The 22835-nt window shown below is 32.1% G+C and overlaps 1 protein-coding gene across 2 annotated transcripts; it reads left to right on the forward strand.

Moving 5' to 3' along the window:
* The first annotated feature begins 275 nt into the window (after positions 1 to 275).
* LOC122520302 (zinc finger protein 1) lies at positions 276 to 19854 on the forward strand. 2 transcript variants are annotated; one of them, XM_043640420.1, is made up of 9 exons: positions 276 to 309; positions 14464 to 14966; positions 15173 to 15313; positions 15430 to 15733; positions 16001 to 16374; positions 16486 to 16848; positions 17160 to 17480; positions 18717 to 18876; positions 19513 to 19854. In XM_043640420.1, the coding sequence occupies exons 1-9, from the start codon at positions 288 to 290 to the stop codon at positions 19704 to 19706; spliced, it is 2382 nt and encodes a 793-aa protein (XP_043496355.1). In that variant the 5' UTR covers positions 276 to 287; the 3' UTR covers positions 19707 to 19854. The 2 variants fall into 2 exon arrangements, with proteins under 2 accessions (XP_043496355.1, XP_043496354.1); XM_043640419.1 differs by lacking the exon at positions 276 to 309 and adding an exon at positions 3726 to 5237.
* Positions 19855 to 22835: the final 2981 nt, after the last annotated feature.

A 22835-nucleotide genomic window follows, 5' to 3' on the forward strand; every position in this document is an offset into this window, starting at 1 on the left:
CTTATACGCACACAGAGTGTAACACACAAAGATGGTATCGATCGTGGTTGGTGGGTATCTTCAAATGCTCAAATAAAAGAAAGAAAATAAAGAAAAAGAAAAAGAAAAAGAAGAAGAAGGTGGAGGAGGAGGAGGAGGAGAATGGAGAGGAGAAGGAGAAGGAGAAGGAGAAGAATGAAAAAGAGGGAGGGGGAAAAAGAAAAAAGAAAAAAGATGAAGAAAAAAAAAGAAATCAGAATACCGAAGAGAACGAAGAGAAGAAGAAGTAACAGAGATTATGTTCGAGGATGATGGCACCACGCGTATCAAGTAAGTGAAGTAAGTGAGTAAAAGTAAGTAAGTAGTGTATGGGGGTTTAGCAAGGAAGAAGAAGAAAATGTTATAGAGTAAGTAAGTAAGTAAGTAAAATAAATTTGACAGAGTGAAAAGAAAAAGAGAATTCTCATTTGAGGATAAGAAGAAGAAGAAGAAGAAGAGGAAGAGGAGGAGGAAGAAGAAGAAGACTATAGTATAGTTCTCGCGTAGTTAGGTACGAGAGAGGAATAGGGACGTTGTTGGTGTGTGCCGGCACGGTGGCGCCACGGTGACGAGAGGATCTGGAGGAGAAAAAGGTATATAGAACCGATGGTTAATAGTAGAGTGGTGGAGGTGGTGGAGGTGGAGGTAGTAGAAATAGTAGAGAGGGGTAGGGTTGGTAGAGGTGGTAATGCGGGAGGAGAAAAGAAGGAGAGATGGCAATGGAGGAGAAGGAAGGAAGGCGTGAGTTGCGCGTGCGATGAGATTTAGGCGAGGAGAAGGGGGAGGAAGAGGAATAGGAATAGGAGGAGGAGGAGGATGATGATGATGATGATGATGATGATGAAAAAGAAGATGAAAAAGAAGATGAAGAAGATGAAGAAGAGGGCAGCTAAGTCGCCTACTGCGAGTAGGTGTCGGATAGGAAAGGAATAGACTACTATTGCAAATAATAGTTATAGTAGTAGTTGAAATAATTGTAAGTAATATTAGTGGTGGTAGTAGTAGAGTAGTAGCAAGATTTGTTAGAGAGGGGGCGTCCGATTGGTCGGCTGCCACCGCCGCCGAGAAATGACTTTTCCATGGGGGTGGGAGAAATTGTAGGCGGAGTGGGAAAGGAACCGGTGCGCCGACTCGTCAAAGAGGGGGAGCAAAAGCACGGAGGCGGTGGCTCCTCCGTACTGTAGCCGCCATCATCGTCCGTCCCATCCTATAGTAACCTTCCAAAGCAGTACCCGATCTTTCCTCTCCAATGTGTGTTAGTTGGGAGCGCGTTTACCGGTGTTCGCTGCTTGAGCGAGTCAGCTAGTGTAAAACGGACGCTTCTGTTTCGGCCGACCTCTTACCATGCCCTAACATCGACGGAACAACCTGAACATTCCTCGCTTCTTTTTCCCTAGTTCCTTCTTCTTCTTCTCTATTCTATTTTCTATCTGTCACCTTATATATTATTTTTATTTTATTTTATTTTATTTCTTTCCTTCCTTCCTTCCTTCCTTTCTTTCATCCTCTTCTGCTTCTTTTTCTTCTTATTTTCTCACCTCACCTCACCTCCCCCTTCCGTATTTTCCTCTTCTTCGTTCGTTCCTTTGGTTTCGTTTTTTTATTATTTCCTTTTTTTACCCTCTCCACCTCTTTCTCCTCCTCCTCCTCCTCCTCCTCCTTCTTCTTCATCATCACCACCTTCTTTTCACTCTTTACTCTTCTTCTTTTACCGATACACACCCGCCCCACCCCACCAATATCATTTCCTTCCGATCTCTTATTTTTTTTCCTCCTCCCCTGTCGACTCTCCAATCCACCCGTCAAAAAACTATCTCTTACCGTACGTTTCTTTTTTTTCTGTTACTTCTTCTCTTCTTTTTTTTTTCCCTTTCGTTACTTTTCATTATTTTTTATTCCCTTGGAAAAGTTCCTTCACCTCCTCCTCATACGGCAGGGAAGTAAAGAAAGTTTGAATATCCTTTAACGAAGAAAAACAAGTGTAAAATAGTGAAGGTGGAGGAGAAGTGGAAGAAGAGGAGGAAGAAGAAGAAAAAGAAGAATAAGAATAAAGGTGAAGGGAGGAAAATTAATAAAAGAGCATGTCAAAGTAAAAAAAAGCTTTCGTTCTCGTGTGAATAATACATATAAATATATATATATATATCTTGAGTGAAATTTAGTTATTTAAAAAGTTTCATCTCTTGTGTCTTATTTACATTATTTCGTGACGAATAATAGTGCTGATTAGTGCGTGGTAATGGTGGTGATGGTGATGGTGGTGGTGATGGTAGTGATGATGCGTTCTGTTCAATTCGAGAAATGACAAGGGACGGAAAATAATAAAAAAATCTTCAAAAGAAAAGAAAAGGAAAGTGATAGTAGGGTGAAACAAAAAGGGGGAAAAGAAAAAAAAATGTTTTGCCCGTGTCTACTTCTTCTTTGATATATTACACTCTTGCAACGTTAAATCGTATAATAAAATGGAATAAAATGAGATTAATTTTAAATGGGATACGCACAAGTGTGCGTCTCGAGGAGAAGTATAAAGAAGTTAAAAATACAAATTGAAATAAAAAAGTAAGAAAGAAAGAAAGAAAAAGAAGAAAGTAGAATAATAATCACGGGGTGGAAGGGAACGGAACACAAAGAGAAGAGAAGACGAGTTCAATCTAGGAGGATGGATGATGCGATCGATCGGTCATCATCGTGCAAAATTAAATAATTATGGAATGATAGAATTGAGAATAACATAGAATACGCATAACATACGTACTTACGTACGTATAGTTGAATAGATAAAAGCAACAAAAAAAATAGATAGATAGATAGATAAAGAAAAAAAGATTATATAGAGCAAACCAATAAGAGATTTGATTTGATGAAAGCTAGCTCCGGTGCGAAGGTCAGCACCTTAGGAGAAAAGCGTCATACACACGCGCTAGAAAATTAGAAAAATTGAAATCAAGCGAACCAAGCCAAGCAAGCAAGCAAGCAAGAAAGCAAGAAGGGAAGAAAGAAAGGAAGGAAGCAAAGTTAACAGTGGCGACATAAACCGCGTCCCGCCCATTCGAGATAGGTCAGACGCGAGGAACGAAGAACCAAGGCAAGTAATCGCGCCCTGGTGGATTGAAGAAACGAATAAACGAACCGAACGAACGAACGAACTGACGATTATTATTATTGTTATTATTATTATAATAACAACAACAACGAACAAAACGGCGCTGGCGGCGACGGCTACGGGTGACGGCCACCACCAACAGCAACACCCCAACATTAAAAACACCAATACAGAAATAGAAAATAAGCAGAAGAAGATTCATTGACATCATCTCACGTCTCTTATTCTTATTCTACTTGTCTCGCAAAGAAACAGCTTCCTTCTTCTTCTTTCTTCTTCTTCTTCTTCTTCTTTTTTTTCTCTTCTCGCCCCCTCCACCGTTCTTACTTAGTGGAATCATCATCGTCATCGTCAACAACAGCATCAGCATCATCAACTATACCGACGGAGGATTATTAGAAAACATCTCTTAAAATTCTTCTTCTTGCTTGCTGCTGCTGCTGCTGCTACTGCTGCTTCTTCTTCTTGTTCTTCTTGTTTGTGTTCTACTCTAAACGTTTTACTGGAAAAATACAGTTGTCTATTTGAACAACGTTGTCATTTAAAACCAACAAAAAACAAAAGACTCTTTTCCTTCGTAATATATTTTAATTTTGTATTCATTCTTACTTACTTACTTATACTTTCTTATAATATTTCTTTTCGTTACCTAAAAATTTAAATATTTTTTCTTATCGTTTTGAACGATCGAATATATTAACCCCCACCCCTACCCCCTGAATTAAACAAACGCACACTACTACTACTACTGTCGAAATATTTCGTGTGCGCGATATAAATCGAAGAACTTCTAAGAGTATCTCCTCGGGGGTAAAAAAAATTGCTTAGACTCGACGGCGGCCAGTTTTTTTTTCTTTTTACCACCACGTGAGAAGACGACACCCACCCACTCACCCCGGATTCGTCGTTGTCGTCGTTGACGTCGTTCGTTTTTCGTCGTCGCGCTGCCTTCGACTTCTTTCCACCCTTAACCCCACCTCCTCCTCCTCCTCCTTCTACACTTCTTCATCCACCTTTCAACGTATGTGTGTGTGTATAATATATGTAGTAAAACAAGAGGAAAAGAAGACGAAGAAGACGAGGAGAAGAGATACACACGATTATTTGTTTTTTAACAACAAATTTTGCGTGGGTGGTAGTAAACTTTTGGAAAAACTCATTGAAAGTTTTTTATTCGTAGAGAAAATAAAAGAAAGAGAGAAGGATTATATAAAAGGAGGATTGATAAATAATTGGCCCCGAAGAAAGTGGGTGGGGGGTATTTATCTCAAAGTATAAAGAAAAAGGAAAAGGAAAAGATAAGAAAATAATAAAATAAAAAGGAACGAAGACGAGAAGACAGGAAAGAAGTCAGAAAGAAAGAAAGGAAGGAAGAAAGAAAGAAAGAAAGAAAAAAAGAGAAGAAGTGGTGGTCGATAAGTGCGCGTTCGCGACGCTTCAGCATCCGGCACCGGTTGTTGTTTTACCTGTTTCTAAGAACAATTATCCGTCATTCTTTTATTTTTTTTCTTTTTATTTTATCTTTCGAGGATATTGTTACTACGATAATATTTAATAATTAAGAGAGAAAGAGAGAAAGAGAGAGAGAAAGAGTATAGGGGGTGACAAAGAAATACGGCCAATTTGAAAGATAATATTATTATTGTTATTATTATTATTATTTTAATTTTTCTTCGCATTATTATTATTATTATTATTATTATTATTATTATTATTATTATTATTATTATTTGTTTGATTTTAAAAAAAAGTAAGAAAACAAGGTGCAACGAGAATGCGCGGCTGCGGCTGCTACACAAAACGTCGTTGGACGAATTCTTGAAAGATCGTGATAATAATAATAATCAAAAAATATTATCGAAGACGCATATATACGCGCGTAAAATCGTGTAATATCGTTTTTAAAAAAAAAGTGCGGATTCGAAGGAAAAAAGTTCATCGGGGAAGGAAAAAGGATTATTAAAATCGGTGTCCTTTAGAATTGCGGTTCTAATCGCGTCCACCACGCGTTGTGTTCCTTTGGCAATGAAAAAAAGTATAACGCGCGAAACGCGAAACCGAATAGCTGCGCTTTCGCGAGTTATGACCATGACTCTTAGTCGGAACGTTTACGAAGGTAAGGAATTTATTATTTTATTCCTTACTTTAAAAACACAATCATTTGTTTTCATTTATTTCGTTAATATATTTATTACTCTTACTTATACTTACTCCGCTTATTTATTTTTATTTAATTACTCTAACTTAATTAATTAATAACACTTATATTAATTATTTATGAAGATTTAAATTAACCCTGCACACACCGTACAACACACACAACACAACACGACACAACACACAATGAGATACGAAAAAACACGCGTAATTTTATCCCTCCGTCGTCACGTTCTTGTTAATTCTTTCTATTCTTTTATTGTCTTCTTCTTCATCTTCTTCTCTCTTTCTTTACTTTTGTTTGTTTGTTTGTTTGGTTCTTTGTAAGCGCATGTGCAGCGTATGCAACAACGTAGTCGCTTTTTACAACCCTCCCTCTTTGTCATCATCCACATCCCCCACTTGTCGTCGTTGTTAGAGCTTTTTCCATGCTGGCAAACAAATCCCCAAGGATATATTCGTATAAAGAAAATGAATTTTGTTTAAATATATATATATATATATAGAAGAAAATAATATATAATGGAGGAGGGAAAAGAAAAAGAACACGCGTATACCACCCCCACTTAGATTTCGTTGAATCGTTGATACTATTCGTAACTCGTTCTTCTTATTCTTCTTATTCTGTTTCTGTATGTGTGCGTGTGTGTGTTTCTTCTCCTTCTTCTTCTTCTTCTTCTTCTTGTTAGTTCCCGTGAAAACACAGTGACCCGATAACCCCAAAAGATCTTATCTAGCATTTGCAAGAATTTTTAATCCAAATATTCATTCCCAGAAATGATTAATTAAGTAATATATATACGAGCTTTTTAGAAATCATCATCGTTGTTGTTTTAATCTCGTTTTTATTTTTCCACATTTGACGTTGTTCATTTTTAGTTTTGTTCTTTAGTTTCTTTTTTATTTTCTTTTTCTTTGTCATTAATTGTAACAACGAGAAATCATATTTTTCTTTTATTTTTCCGATCGAATTAACAATAGTGGTTTGTATTTTTTGTTATAATATATCGCACGATATCTTCAATGTAGATTTTAATTGTTAGTCATTGTTTAATTAATGTGTAAATGTGTGTATGTGTATGTACGTGTGTGTCAAGGTACAAAAGTTTACACATAGAGATAAAGAAAAGATTTATTTTTATCACATAAATGGTTTCCACGTGAATTCTATCATTTATCGTTTGACCATTGTTAAGTATTGCGGTTTTACATTTCTAACCAGAGAGTCAACGGACGTACGAAACACAAGATAACTTTTTATTATTATTCGTTTCGTATGACTCTCTTTCTTAATCCTTTTCTTTTTTCTTTTTATTATTATTATTATTATCCACTATAATATTTCGTCATCATTCGGTATTACGCATATTCTTGTTTGTAGAATATATCGCATTGAAAAATATTCCACGCTTTGTTACTTTTGTTTTTTTCTCCGCGGCCCCCCTCCCCCCATCTTGTAATATTATTTATTTACTAAATCCGATTTGTTAAGTAATTTTGATATACCTACGATGCGTATTTATTAGATGATTTATTTGTTTGGTTTATTTATTAATAAAATAAATTACTTATATATTATAAATCATTTAAAATTAGATAAAAATCATTCAAACGAGATATCAAAAATATTGAACTATATATCTTACTTTTGAATTGGTATTAAAATTTATATACATAAATAATTTGTATATTTTACACAATCTAATTATATTTACTGTTGAAATATTATAATATTATTTCATTACGAATAATTCCGAATAATTCGACGATCCAACAACATTCACGAATACTTTCCCCCCATTTCCGTAGATAGAATTATTATTAAATTATGCATAATCCGATCCATTGTTGTTATTGTTATTATTATTAAATGAAACATTATTCGTAGGATGATACAACGTATGCGTACAAATATAATATGAATTTGTTATCGTTGATTTATAATTGACAGATTGAGTTTACAAAAATGTGCATCTAGATTTTTTGACGTTTCAATTTATTCCTCTTTCATACTAGATATTATTATTATTATTATTATTATTATTATTATTATTATTATAATAACCGTAAAACGCAAAATTATTAGCAAAATTTATTTGAATATTTCTTCCCCTCCCCCCGTTTTCATTAACCATTTCCGATTAAATTGCGTATGCATTAGAAAAATAAAAGAAGATAAAAAAAAAAGTCAAAAAGATTTACACACGTAGTTTCGATAAGAATTTATAATTCGCGTCACTATGATGATAAAAAATGTGCGCATTAGTTGTTGATTAGACGTTAGTAATTAATAAAAAAATAATAATATTTTTCCCAAAGCCCCCCCCCTACCCCGTTTCACGATTAAATACGTAAATTCAATAAGAGAGGTTAGGATTTTGTTTTTTTGTATTTTTTTTTTCTTATACAACGTAATAAACTTTGTATTTTTATAAACTTGTCGCGTTAAATGTTAAACTGTTGGTTATGTACACATAGGTGGTACATATGTAATAATAATAATAATAATTATAATAATAATAATAATACGTCAGGCTTCATTGAGAGACGCGCAAATATTTTCTTTATGAGATATTCGCATATCGTGTTATCTCTATTTTAATGATTATTATTTTGTATTTCGTTTTTGATAAGAGAAAACGAATTTGCGTTTTACTTATGGGGATTTATTTCTATAACATGCATGCGTAATTTTGTTAATGCACACGCGTACACAGGTACGTCATATATTTTTCTCTTTTTTTTTTATTATTTCAACTTGAAGAACTTGGTTCTTTTTACACATTCGATTTTATTTCAATAATGTTGAGGTATGAATGTAATGATGATAATAATAATAATAATAATGCGTAGAAACATATAGGTAAATTTTAAAGAGAGAGATTTAATTAATTAATACAAAACTAATCACACTATTTTTCATCTGTTGGTTGAACACATATATTTCTTTTGTTCATTTTTTTTAAATTGTCACCTGGGTATATAATATTTTTCTAATTAAATTACGATCTCATATGCGTTTGCACGATTTATTTTTGTTTGCGTCAAAGAGTTCGTTAAATTAACATTAATTTCTTTTAAAAATTGTCACGTATTCATGCATCTCATATTAACAATTTACATAAATTTAATATTTTGTGTGTGTGTGTCGTTACTTACCGATGATCAAAAAACTTCTATGGAAAAAAAAAAACACATTGATTTTACGATTTTTATATATCCGATAAAATATTAATAATTATTAATATAAAATAAAATCCATAAAATACATCGTTATTCTCAATTTATTTCGACCAACAACAAATTATTACTTTCACCGTCATAATTATCAACACATATAAATCAAACAAACTTTCTAAATTGATTCTGATACTAACAAAATCGTTTAATATTATTTATTTAATTATATATATATATAATTTGATTATAATTTTAATTTTATATAATAATTTTATATACATTAGTATTATAGATATTATATATATTAATATATAATTTAATTATATATATATACGTTCTTTTTTTAATATTTTAACATTTTCTTTATTCATATTTCTCTCAAATTTTACACTCATTCACCGTGTTTTGTTCGGCCATTACGAATTTTTCTTTTATTTATATATTTTTTTTAATTACAATTTAATTATAATATTAATTTTATATAATAATTTTATATACTAATATATATATAATTTAATTATACTTTTAATTTATAGTTTTAATTTAAACTTTAAGGATTGGCATCACGATTTCAAGTCTTGTTAATTAATTTGACAATATATACACAAGTATATATACAAAAGAATTATTATAAAAGTGAATATGAAAAGAAGAAGAACAAAAAGATTAATCAAAAATCAAAGTCAAAAGAGACAAAGAAAATGAATAAGATAGGAAAGGAAAGGAAAGGAAAGGAAAAGGCAAGAAAAGAAAATGAAGGCATCGAAATAGTTTTAATGTCATGGAAGATGGCGACCGCGCCCTATCAGGCTCAATGACCTCTCTCTCTCTCTCTCACTCACTCTCTCACTCTTTCACTCTCACTCTTTCTCTCTCTCTCTCTCTCTCTTCGGATTCAGTCGGAGAAATCGCGTTTACTTGGCTCACAACGTAGCACGGTTTATATCCTTGTTTCTTAGTGCATCATCGTCGTTGTCGTGTAATGCACACGATGTAATATAAAATATACTTTTTCGAGAGAAGAAGAAGAAGAAGAAGAAGAAGAAGAGAATAAGAAGAGGAAGAGAAGGAGGAGGAGGAGGAGGAGGAAGAAGAAAAAACTTTGGGCTTCTACTTAAAGCTTTCTGTTGCTTCTTTCTCAGTGTTCTAAGTGCAAACGCGCCTTTAACTCTCTCCCTCTCTCTCTTTCTCTTTCTTTCTCTCTTTCTCTCTTTCTCTTTGACTTTTTCTATCTTCGTCAGTTCTCGTTCCATAAGTTTATAGCAACCCATACTCGGTAGTATGCCGCCATCCGTTCTTTCCGACGTTTTTGATGACGTAAGCGTGCGCCCATCTTTTCGTCTCCGTCTAAGGGCATGGCTACCATACTCTTTCTTCTCATTTTTTTTTTTTTTTCTATCATACGCACCACCATCATTAACACGTTCACTTTAATAGGATAAGTTTCTTTCTAAATTCCTATTCTTTTCTTTTCTTTTCTTTTTTTTTAATATTTTAACATTTTCTTTATTCATATTTCTCTCTCAACTTTTACGCTCATTCAACGTGTTTTGTTCCGCCATTACGAATTTTTCTTTCCCGTTCCAATTATTTCTCCCATAGTTTTCTTCTCTTTATTTTTTCTCTTTCTTTCTTTTTTTTTTTTTTGTAAATTTTTTTTATTTCAACAGGATACGGTTAAAGATCATTGCTCTTTCCGTTTCCGTTTATGGTTGATTAATTCGATTTTTTTTTCTTTTGTTCTTTTGTTTTCTTTTTTTTATGAAAATGATAATTACGGACGGTGTAAATGCAACTCGAATTGTCTGCGCTTTTATGCGTTTTAATTTTTATACTTTAAGATTGACATCGTGCGGTTTCAAGTCTTGTTAATTAATTTGACAAAATATTCATTGGAATTCGTAAACAAAAGACAAAAGAAAGAAGATAAAAAAAAATTCATCACGAAGTTTGGAAAAAAATGTTTTGTCGTCAAGAGATTTTGTATTTTATATCGCGATACGATTCTTTGGATCAATTTTTGCTTCCAAGTTAGATTTAAAATTCGCGTAAAATAATAAGATTGTTTTTTTTCTTTAAATAGTATCTTATTATAGTCTCACACATACGCGAAAAAAATAGGACGAAAGAAATTCATGGAATATATTATAAAAGTCATGAAAGAGAGAGAGAGAGAGAGAGAGAGATATGTGTGTGGTTTTATTCATGACCACGAAGGATAAGTGGTCTCTAGAAGAATTTCTAGATTTTTTTCTTTTTTTTATTTTTTCCTTCTTTCTTTCTCTTTTCCCGAGTATATGGAAATGACGAAATGAACGAAGAAGATTCGCGTTGGATTAGAAAGTATAACCCAGAACCGCAGGAATTCTTTCCTAATAAGTCGAACAAAATGATGCAGTAGTATTACGTATGATTTATATTTTTTTTTCTTCACTTTCTAGCCTACATTTAATTTATTCCACGAATAAAATAATAACGTTCGTAGTAAATCGATCGTTTTAATCGTAAATAAATTTGAATTTGACGAATATACAGGAGGAAAAATAATCAACCAAAACCATAAACCGAACAAAATTATGATTTACTCGAAGAACAATTCTTTTTTTTGTTTTTTTTTTTAAAGATTGTTCCAATGATCAAATAAATAACGTAAGATCGTTATTGTTATATTATTATTATATTATTATATATTATTATATATTACATTATTATATTATTTATTTGAATTTGACGAAGATACAGGAGGAAAAATAATCAACCAAAACCATAAACCGAACAAAATTATGATTTACTCGAAGAACAATTCTTTTTTTTGTTTTTTTTTTTAAAGATTGTTCCAATGATCAAATAAATAACGTAAAATCGTTATTTTTATATTATTATATTATTATATTATATATTATTTATTATATTACATTATTATATTATTTATTTGAATTTGACGAAGATACAAGAGGAAAAATAATTAACCAAAACCATAAACCAAGCAGAATTATGATATATTCGAAGAACAATTCTTTTTTTTTTTTAAAGACTGTTCCAATGATCAAATAAATAACGTAAGATCGTTATTTTTATATTATTATATTATTATATTATATATTATTTATATTTGAATAGATAATTTTTGTGGATAAAAGAAATGTGAGATAGAATATGAACGACAATGATAGTTCGTGATCATTCGTTGAATCTTCTAAGATCATTCTTGTTTTCATTCTATCATCTATTTAAGATCACGATCTATATACATCTTAAGCAAGATGTGTAACACGTTAAAGTAGAGAATACAGATCACGCAATTTGCTAGATGTGCCCTTTCCACATTCCATTGACATCATTGGTGGAATAACATCATCATCATCATCATCATCATCATCATCATCATCATCATCACTATCGTCGTCATAGTTATCGTCATCTTCGATCATTGAGATGGAGTCCCAAATGAGATAAAATAAAACCGACACGAAAAGAAAAACATTAAATTTTCATCGTTAACGAACGTTAACATTTAGTCCAATTAAAATTGATATTCTACAAAGATAATAATAAAACTTAAACGCATATTGGTCTCTAAGATAAAAACTTTGAACGAAAGAGAATACGAGTAACCGACCAACCAACCAATCAACTGGGTCATTATTGATAAATAAATGGAACAAAGATACCTTCTTCTCTACGGAAGAATACGATTTTTTGTTTGTTTAAATTGTAAATCTAATCTCGTTTCTCTCTCTCTCTCTCTATTCGCATAATTCATTTCTCGTTATTATTCAAATGGAAACATATATTATTGGATATATTTTCTGCTTTATTCTTTCTGATTTAATAACAAGTAATTCATTAAACAAATAGGTAATATATATATTACCTATTTATATATTACCTAATATATATATATTACCTAATATAATTACCTAATATAATATATTTATTTACCTGATATAACATTTAATATAATATTTTTATAATTTAACCTTAATATAATATTTTATTTACCTAATATAATATTTTTATTACCTATATATTACCTATATATTACCTAATATATATATTACCTAATATAATTGTTCTTGAAAAAACAAATAATAAGTTAGTTAGTTAATATCAACGAGAGAAAGAGAGAGAGAGAAGGAGAGAGAAATGATCCACGATGCGTGGACAGGCAGCAGGAAGGCTCTGAAAAGGTCACGGCTGTGACCCGTTTCGACATCTTATCGGAGTGCACGCTGATCAAAGTTCGTTTTTCATATACGAACGACGAACAAAACTCTAACTGGATGAAGATACAATACGTTTCGTTAACGTTCTAATAGTAAAATAACTAATCATACCTATTACACTAATATATAAATATAAATATATATATGTTAGGGTGAATCAAAAAAAATTCGTGCGTTATTTATAAAATAAATATTTAGTAAATTTTATTTGACTGAAAAAGGAAAAGAAAACAATTGTATTATCCGAATATTGTCAAACAAAAAGTAAATAATTCTCGTAATTTATCGAATAAAATTAATCAAGAGATTAAAAAAAAATAACCAAATACGTCAGTAGAGAATTTGTCATGGGGCTGGGGGGGCTGGGGGGGGCTAGTAAAAAGTCTTGTTTAACACTAGATTTATCAGCTATTTTTTGATATACCTATTTCTACCAAAACTAATCGAAATGACTGATCTTTAAAAACAAGTGCTTAGTAAGGTAAAAATAGCAATAATAAAAAATATATATATATAAAATAATATAAAATTCATAAAAATGATTCTTTAATTATAGCTACAAAAGTCATGATAATATCGTTACAAAAAGAAAATGTTACATGGGATTGGAATTTTTAATTAAAAATGCAAGACCCAGTCATTTTGACCCACTGGTCTGGTAAATCTAGTGTTAAATACATAAACGATCCTAATATCATCGTGAATTATAGATAAAGGTGAAAATTGGATAAGAACGTTCGATATGATCCCGTTAATAAAATAGATTACGAGACAAAGGTTTATTTTTTGTTTTTGTTTAAACCACACGGGGATATCGAAGCTCGCGTTTCATGAACGGTGGTTCACGAATCACGAATGGGGAATAGTAGTAATAGTAGTAGTAGTATATACTAGAGAAGAGAAAATATAAGAGTGGGTGAGGGAAGATTTGAATCCCTGCTGTGGCACCACAATGATAGGGCCGAAAAGTTATGCAGGCTCGAGTGGGCTCACGGTCATGTGTCATTTTTCCCCATTTCCCCCCATTTCCCCCCTTCGTGTTGTTCGTGGTGGTGGTCTGTTCTCGAGTATGTGTGCGTGCGTGTCGACGTCCTCCTGGTCGTCGTTGTCCATAATTGTCATAGTAGTAGTAGTCGTGAACGTGTGGTGGTCGTGAATCGTGATTGTCATCATAGTGTTCGGTACCTCGGTAACTCTCATTTCGACGCGTGCGTGGCATATCTCGTGTAGAGCAAAGAAAGAAAGAAAGAAAGAAAGAAAGGGCGTCGTACACGCAGCACACACACAGGGCAGGCAGACAGGCAGCAGGCACCCACAGCAGGGCCACAGGGTGTCGTGCGAACCCGCGTGCGAAAGGACCGGTAAGAGAGAGGGGAGAAAAAGGAGGGGAGGGGACTATCTTCTTGCATATATATACGTGTATTTCTGTATAATTATATATGTGTGTATGTATGTATGTATGTATGTGTGTTAGATAGCAACCTATATCTAACTGTACACGTAGATGCGTCGTACAGATGACAACAGGGACCCTCCCAGAATTGCAAGCGGCTTTGCAACTTTCGGTATTAGCGATGATGATGATTTTGTTGTTGTTATTATTATTTGTTGTTTAATTGTTTAATTGTATTTTGCATTTTATACTCCTGTTATTTATATATATATATATATATATTATAATATGTTGATTGCTCTTTTTTTGTTTCCGAATGAAGGAGGTTGATATTAAATAATCGGAGGCTTTATGGGGGTTCTTTTTTACCTTTGATTTATAATTAGATTCCAGCGAGGACGAAGCAGGTGGTACGGACGTAGGTACGAAGGTGAAGACGGCGACAGCCGAAGGTTGTGCCGCTGAAGCCACGTCGGCCGTACTCGACGAGGATGCCGGCGGTGGCAGTGGCAGTGGCGGTGGCGGGGGTGGTGGCGGTGCTGTTGGTGTTGGTGGTACCGGTGGTGCCGGTGGTGGTGGTACCGGTTCCGGTCAACAAATTCTTGGGGTCGGCATCGGTGGTGTCGGCCTCACCAATGATGCAGTCGATCGAAGAATTAATAGTGTTGGTGGTGGTGGTGGTGGTGGTGGTGGCAATAATAGTAGTGTCGAAGGTGCCGATGATAACGAGGAAGGACCAAAGATAAAACAAGAAAACGGCCAAACTTGTTCGCACTGCGGTATACACTTCCGGGACGCTCACGTACTTCAACTACATATGGAGGATGCTCACAAGACGTTGTTGTATTCGGCAGACAAAAATGATCTTAATGCACAATTTTCACAAGTGGTTAGAAACTTCTTCTTTTTCTTCTTTTTCTTTTTTTGTAAGACTATAACTTTGTTTCTTTTTTCACCCCCTTTTAGTTACTCTTTTCATTCTAAATTATAGATAGATAGATTGATTGATTTATTTTTCTCTATCGATTATAGTAAATGTGTATTAACTTTTTTTTGTGTGTACATATATATATATATATATCTTTCTGTTTACAGTCGTGCAAAGTGTGCAACAAAACTTTCGCCAATGTCTACAGATTACAAAGGCATATGATCAGCCACGACGAGAGTGCTGTCTTGAGAAAATTCAAGTGTCCGCATTGTGAGAAAGCATTCAAATTTAAACATCATCTTAAGGTACAATGAAACCCTCTATAGTGTAGTTTAAAAAAAGAAAAACACAATTATATTCGTGTTTTTACTATATTTATACTTTTATATAATATTATTATCTCTATTTTTTGATTTTCTAGGAACATTTGCGTATACACAGCGGCGAGAAACCGTTTCAATGTAACAACTGCGGCAAAAGATTTTCGCATTCTGGTTCTTATTCGAGTCATATGACTTCGAAAAAATGCTTAATCGTTAATTTGAAGAAGTCTAGACAAAACAGTAACATCGGTAACATAGAAAAATGTTCGAAGAAAACGCCCACGCAATCGGTTCCTGGCGTCCGACGCGATGATACATTTCTTGCGGCTAACAATAATACTTTTTTACCGATACTGCCAAAGCTTTCTCCTTCGGATTATCAAGAAATACGAGAAAGTGGTGGTAAGGAAATTAGATATGCATATATATACATATATATATAAACATAAGATATCAATATATACACACACACACACACAGCAAATATATATACTCATACGATAAGTCATTAAACCATTGAAACATTAACACCCTATATTAATATTTAGTTTAAAAGTACTGCGTGTGCACAATGTAAAATTAATTAATCAAAAATCTTCATGCCAGTATATTTAAACATCTCTCAACACCATAGAAAAATAATCACAATTTCATTTGGGATTGATCCAGGTATTTACGACGGACCAAGTTTTTTACCCTCGATGATGGGTTTTACCAATTACTTCATACAATCCTCATTGGGAAAGATATTAAATCAAGTGCATTCCAAGCGGCTCGACGAAATAGCAGAGAAATTTGAGACCCATCGAGAAACGATGAGTCCATTGACTGCGGATTCGGAGGGTACGGAAGGTACGGAAGGGAAGGAATCACCTGCTCCGATTGGATCGCGAGGGTTGGACGCTGTTCGTCGTATTTTAGAGACTGTCAATACCTCTGTCACTAAGGAATTGTTAGAAGAAAATGTTAAAAAATTGTCTACCTCAATATTCAGTTCTCCTATAATGAGACGAGAATTGGAAAACGAGCTTGGAGAATATCATGTACGCTTATTTGATATTTCAAATATTTAATACACTGATTCTCAAATGTTCTAATTAGTTTTCTATCAGCGTTAGAATAAATAATTTATTAATAATGCATTCATTGTACAGGATCAGGATAGCGAAATGTCGAACGAGATGCCTCATTATGATTGGTCGTTAACAACGGATCAGTATGATTCTCAAAGCGAAGGTTTAGCTGCCAAATTGGAAGATGCTAATCAACCGCAAGGTGTGACCACCAGGTTATCTTCTAAAAGAAAAGCTGAGGATAGTTCCGAGCAGGATACCGATGACGAAGAAGATAGCAATCAAACGCATACGGAAAATGGTAGAAGAGTAAGGGCGAGGTCTTTGATAGACGATGAACAATTGGCTGTTCTCAAAGGTTACTATGCTATCAATCCGAGGCCAAAGAAAGAGGAAATTATTATGATTGCGAATTATATTAATTTCTCAACTCGTGTCGTCCAGGTAATTATCAAATAATATAATCGTCTAATCGTTATAATATCTGCAATTATAATTTTCTTCATAGATTTATTTATGGTTTTATTTCTATTATTGTTATATTGGTTATATTTTATTGATCAAGACATTAACAATGTTTTCAAATTGTCCCGAGGTTCAACGTTATTGTTAACGTGACAATAAAACAAGTGCATTCAACCTTATCTGTGTTCAAGCATGCACAAACATTTAATAATACAGCAAACACAAGCAAGAAACACTGTTTGCATTGCGAATAATTAGTCATTTTGATTGAACATGCATTTTCGTGTTAGGTTTGGTTCCAGAATTCTCGTGCAAGGGATCGTAGAGAATCGAGAATTCCAGCATTGTTACCACTTTCAAGTCCAACAACCTTTGAACAACCCTTGGATTTGTCGAAGAAAGATGTCCTAACGATATCCCTCGTGAAAGATGGCGATACATCTAATGGAAATATTGCTTCTTCCCCTTGCGAAAAAAAAGAGGACACTTCGATTGTTGCAAATCAAGAAACTGACGATCTCGAGGATTCGCCTCTTGTTATCGACGAAGAAATGAACGATTCTTCTGTCGAATCGAAACGTATGCCTTCTGTGCTCGACGTTTCGCAAAAGGTATTTCTTTTTACATATATATTTAATGACTCTTATATTAAATTAAAGTACACTCTTTGGTCTATGCGTAGAGTACCTTATTGAGTTATAAATTTAGCATGTAAAGTTCAGAAAATGTCAGAGAATGCAATGCTGTAAATTGTACCAACTTTGCAATTTCTTTGAAAAGTTTTGGTAAACATTTTTTATACCAAGAGTGAATAGATTTTAATGACTCTTATATTAAATTAAAGTACACTCTTCTGTCTACGTGTAGAGTACCTTATCGAGTTATAAATTTAGCATGTAAAGTTCAGAAAATGTCAGAGAATGCAATGCTGTAAATTGTACCAACTTTGCAATTTCTTTGAAAAGTTTTGGTAAACATTTTTTATACCAAGAGTGAATAGATTTTAATGACTCTTATATTAAATTAAAGTACTACACTCTTTTGTCTATGCGTAGAGTACCTTATTGAGTTATAAATTTAGCATGTAAAGTTCAGAAAATGTCAGAGAATGCAATGCTGTAAATTGTACCAACTTTGCAATTTCTTTGAAAAGTTTTGGTAAACATTTTTTATACCAAGAGTGAATAGATTTTAATGACTCTTATATTAAATTAAAGTACACTCTTTTGTCTACGCGTAGAATACTTTATCGAGTTATAAATTTACCATGTAAAGTTCAGAAAATGTCAGAGAATGCAATGCTGTAAATTGTAGCATCTTTGCAATTTCTTTGAAAAGTTTTGCTAAATATTTTTTATACTAAGAGTGAATAGATTTTAATGGCTCTTATATTAAATTAAAGTACACTCCTCAGTGTACGTGTAGAGTACCTTATCGAGTTATAAATTTAGCATGTAAAGTTCAGAAAATGTCAGAGAATGCAATGCTGTAAATTGTACCAACTTTACAATTTCTTTGAAAAGTTTTGCTAAATATTTTTTATACTAAGAGTGAATAGATTTTAATGACTCTTATATTAAATTAAAGTACACTCTTTTGTCTACGTGTAGAATACTTTATTGAGTTATATATCAATTTGCAAACGTTCATAAAGTAGCAAAGAAAAGTTGGCGGGTCAGGCATATTGTTCACATACGATAAAATTTCAATCAACAATTCGTTTAACGATTAGAAAGATTTCGAACATTGAAAAGTTTTTAATTATTATCAGAAATTTTTGTTAATATCTTTATATTGACATAAAACAAACGTACGATAAGCAAAATAAACATTGATTTTTATTTCAGAGCCAAAATCTTGGGAACGCCAAAAAGGAAAATGAAAATCCAGTTAAGATCGAACCGCCTACCACAACAGACACCGAACAAGGACTTTATTTTTGTGATCGTTGCGACAAAACTTTTTCGAAACATAGTTCACTCGCGAGACACAAGTATGAACATTCCGGTGAGTCGATAAATTATATATACATAACTAATTATTTTCTTACTTATATATATATAAGAATTTATACGAATTTTCACGTAACATAAAATTTTATTTCAAAAAAACTCATGGAATTTGTATCATTCCCATATTCGAGACTTTAATATTCTATTCAATTCTAATTTCATTTAACAATGATGAATTACAAAAATCTTCAAACCTTTCAAAGATACAGCCATTTATTATATAGATTTAGTAATTTTAAAATAATTATTTATATTAAGTTATAAATTTTTGAATTTCGAATTGAAATCTCAAATTGTTTGATTGATTCCACCAATTTTTCCAAAACTCTAAGCACATATTCTTCTTAGTGTGCTTACGACTGAATTATTATTATTAATGAATAATTAGCATTAACAAATTACAATTAATATTAATTAAGAAACATTATTATACACCACACCGAACAAAATATTCCAATTGATTTTTCTTGTACAAAATGTCTTAATAATCTTGTTTTTTCTTTCAGAAATATTAAACCAAATGAAAAAAATAATCATTTCGTGATATCCCAAATGAAATGATACATTTCTTTGATTAAAATCTATTAAATATATATGACCAAAATATGAATATATTTTTTTCTTTGTTTAGGGCAAAGGCCGCACAAATGTGTGGAGTGTACAAGAGCGTTCAAGCACAAACATCATTTAACAGAACATAAGCGGTTGCACAGTGGCGAGAAACCATTTCAGTGCTCCAAGTGCCTCAAACGCTTTTCTCACTCCGGCTCCTACAGCCAACACATGAATCACCGTTCCTCTTACTGTAAACCTTACAGAGAGTAAATTTTGTCGAAGATTTCTTCGTTCCCCTGAACCCCCAAGCCCCAACCCCCAATTCCCACCACCCCATCCCACCCACGTTCGCTTCGTTGGCCCGTGTGTTCTTCTTCATTTTATTTTATATATTTTCTTAATGATTATTATACTAAAACGGAGAAAGAAAATCATTGCATTTAAGTTTTCTTTTTTTTTTCTCCTTCCGTTCTGATTATAGAAAAAAAAAAATAGCGTTGAAGAAGAAGTAATCTTCGCATAAATCCTACGCAAGAAAAAGGTTTCCTTTTTTTAGTTTTTTTTTTACTTTTACTCTATTTTCTTTTTTTTCTTTTTTTTTTTTAAATCAAATCGATAATACAACAATAAACGCGAGAATAATGGCAAATTAAAGAGCTACGAATATCATCGCGGGTGGTGTGTTGGTTCTATAAAATACATATAACAATATTATATATTTTTTATTATTTTTAAAACGATATTATTATAAAGTATATATATTTCACGAGAATCCGGAGGGGAGAATACTCTTTCTCTTCTCGATTATTATTAATACTTCGTTTCTTTTTTTTTTTTTTTTAAAACGTGTGCCCACGAGGAGATGAACGATACGACACCCTCCCCCCTTTCTCTACTACCCCCCCCCTATTTCCTGTAAACGTTTTTAAGGGGTGGGTTCGCGTCGTTATGTACTTGAGCTTTTCCAAGTTCTCTCGGTGTCGATACGCAAACGAAAATGTATAACTTTGATTAACATCAACAACAACAAGAACAACAACAACTTTGATGAAGAATATTATAAAGTTTGCCGAGTGTGTATGCGTATCGACAAATTATAATATATATATATATATAAGTTTAAATAACGTAACGGTACCAAAAATGCATAATGCAATAATCTCTTACTATAAACTTAAACGAAAAGAAGAAAAAAAAAACAAATAAAACAAAACTACGTTCGCGTACGCATATATACACACACACACACACACACACACAGAGAGAGAGAGAGAGAGAGAAAGAAAATAGGTAAAAAACATAAAAAGTGTGTTTGTGCGTGTGTATGATGTGTGTATATGATAAACTCTTACATAATATTATTATACATATATAAATATACATATACCGAAAGGGTATATAAAATATATATATGTATATATGTATACATATATATATATACATAGTATATACTATAAGATATAATATACATAATATTTTAGTATTTTTATTAACAAGATATTATATATACCATGACAATAATAAGGAAACTAATTAATGTACAAATTCGTTAGCTACGTTCGCCTGGGGGAGTGTGATATTTAAAAAGTCCATTCGCATTTTTTAAGAACGCGAAGATTCTTCTTCATATATCTGAAAATAATTAAACGCATAAATACGAGTTTACGATATATAAATAAATAAATAAATAGATAAAGAAATAAAGAAATAAAGAAAGAAAGCAAGAAAGAAAGAAAAGAAGGAAAGAAAGCAAGAGAGAAAGAAAGAAAGAATATAAAACGTCGATCGAAAATTATACTAGTTACTGAGAATTTACATTTTTTTATAAACATACACACACACACACACACACACGTATATATATATATACTCTTTTTTGTTTTTTTGTCGTTCTATTTTTTTATGTTATTTTTCGTTCAATAAATTTTCATTCTTTCTTTCAAAACCAACAGAAAATTATATATTTGCAATAAGAGTATGTATGTAGATATTAATTATAACAAATCTCATTCGTTTCTCTCACTGTTCGAAATGAGCTCCTCTTTTTCTTTTTATTTCATTATCGAGTATTAGAAAAGTTTTAATCAAACGGAACAAACTTTTGGAAACATATTATTAATGATTATACCAAGTCGTTGTTGTTTAACAAAAATATATATATATATATGAAAGAGGATCATAACTTGCCAGAACGAAAACAGGACATTTCGAAATTTGAAGCGTACTTTAAAGTAAGGAGCTTACAATTAAACGTTGTATTATTATTATTATTATTATTATTATTATTATTATTATTATGAAAGGGGGAAAATTGTATGTTCAACTTTTCCCTTGCTACGCATTATAATTTTTAAATTTACTAGATAACTATATTATAATATAAATATATATATATATATAAAAAGAAAAAGAGAGAGAGAGAGAGAGAGAAAGAAAGAAAATTAGAAAGAAAGAAAACGTATGCGTGTGTTGTGCGTGTAAAGTCTGCACACACATACATATATATATATGATAAAAATCGCACCGACAACACAAGAAAGCAAATTCGTCATTTAATATTTCTTTCTTATTTTTGCAAAACTATAAAGAAAAGAAAAAAGAAAAAGAAAAAAAAGAAGTTACGCTAAAAGTACAAAAACTAGCGTCTCATCATAGTTCTTAAATAATACAGTGACATGATTATCTATATATATTAACACACATTATTGACCTAATTGAAGCAACTTTAATGTAATTTTAAAATCACGTTGTTTACTGCAAGGCAAAATTCGACATGTTTTCTTTTTCTTTGTAAAAAAGAACATTCTGAAAGATATGAAATAATTTATTATAGTAACCGGATAATAACAACTCCCCCCACTCCCCATAGCAGTCAATGGGTTGATATAACAAAATTATGCAACTGTGTTGTCGTCATATATGTAATAATATTAATTAATCTCGTTTGATATAAGTTAAACATTTTCGATATTACCGATCTCATTCAGAATCATAACGAGGAGAGAGAGAGAGAGAGAGAAAGAAAAGAGCGAGAGAGAGAAAGAGAGGAGAGAGGCGAGAGAGCCGATACCTTAGGTCAACGATGTGTCAAACATGTTTTGTTTTTTCTTTTCCAAGATTGTATATTTTTACGCTACGCAAAAATTGTATTTCGTTAAAACCCAAGAGCCATTATTATCTTCGACCGTTCAAATTAATTCGTTTCTTTTTTTTCTCTTTTTATTATTATGAGTTATATATTATTGTTTGTCTAGTTTAATTTTAAAAAAGATAAAAAAATACGAACAAACCCCAAGAAAAAGAGAAAAAGAGAGAGAGAGAAATATTTCAAATACGAATACTCGAGAGAAAAAAGTGAGTAATAATTAATTTCGTATATATATATATAAAAAAAAAAAA

The sequence above is a fragment of the Polistes fuscatus genome, unplaced genomic scaffold (genome assembly GCF_010416935.1).
Source record: "Polistes fuscatus isolate 324 unplaced genomic scaffold, CU_Pfus_HIC Scaffold3, whole genome shotgun sequence".
NCBI lineage: Eukaryota > Metazoa > Arthropoda > Insecta > Hymenoptera > Vespidae > Polistes > Polistes fuscatus.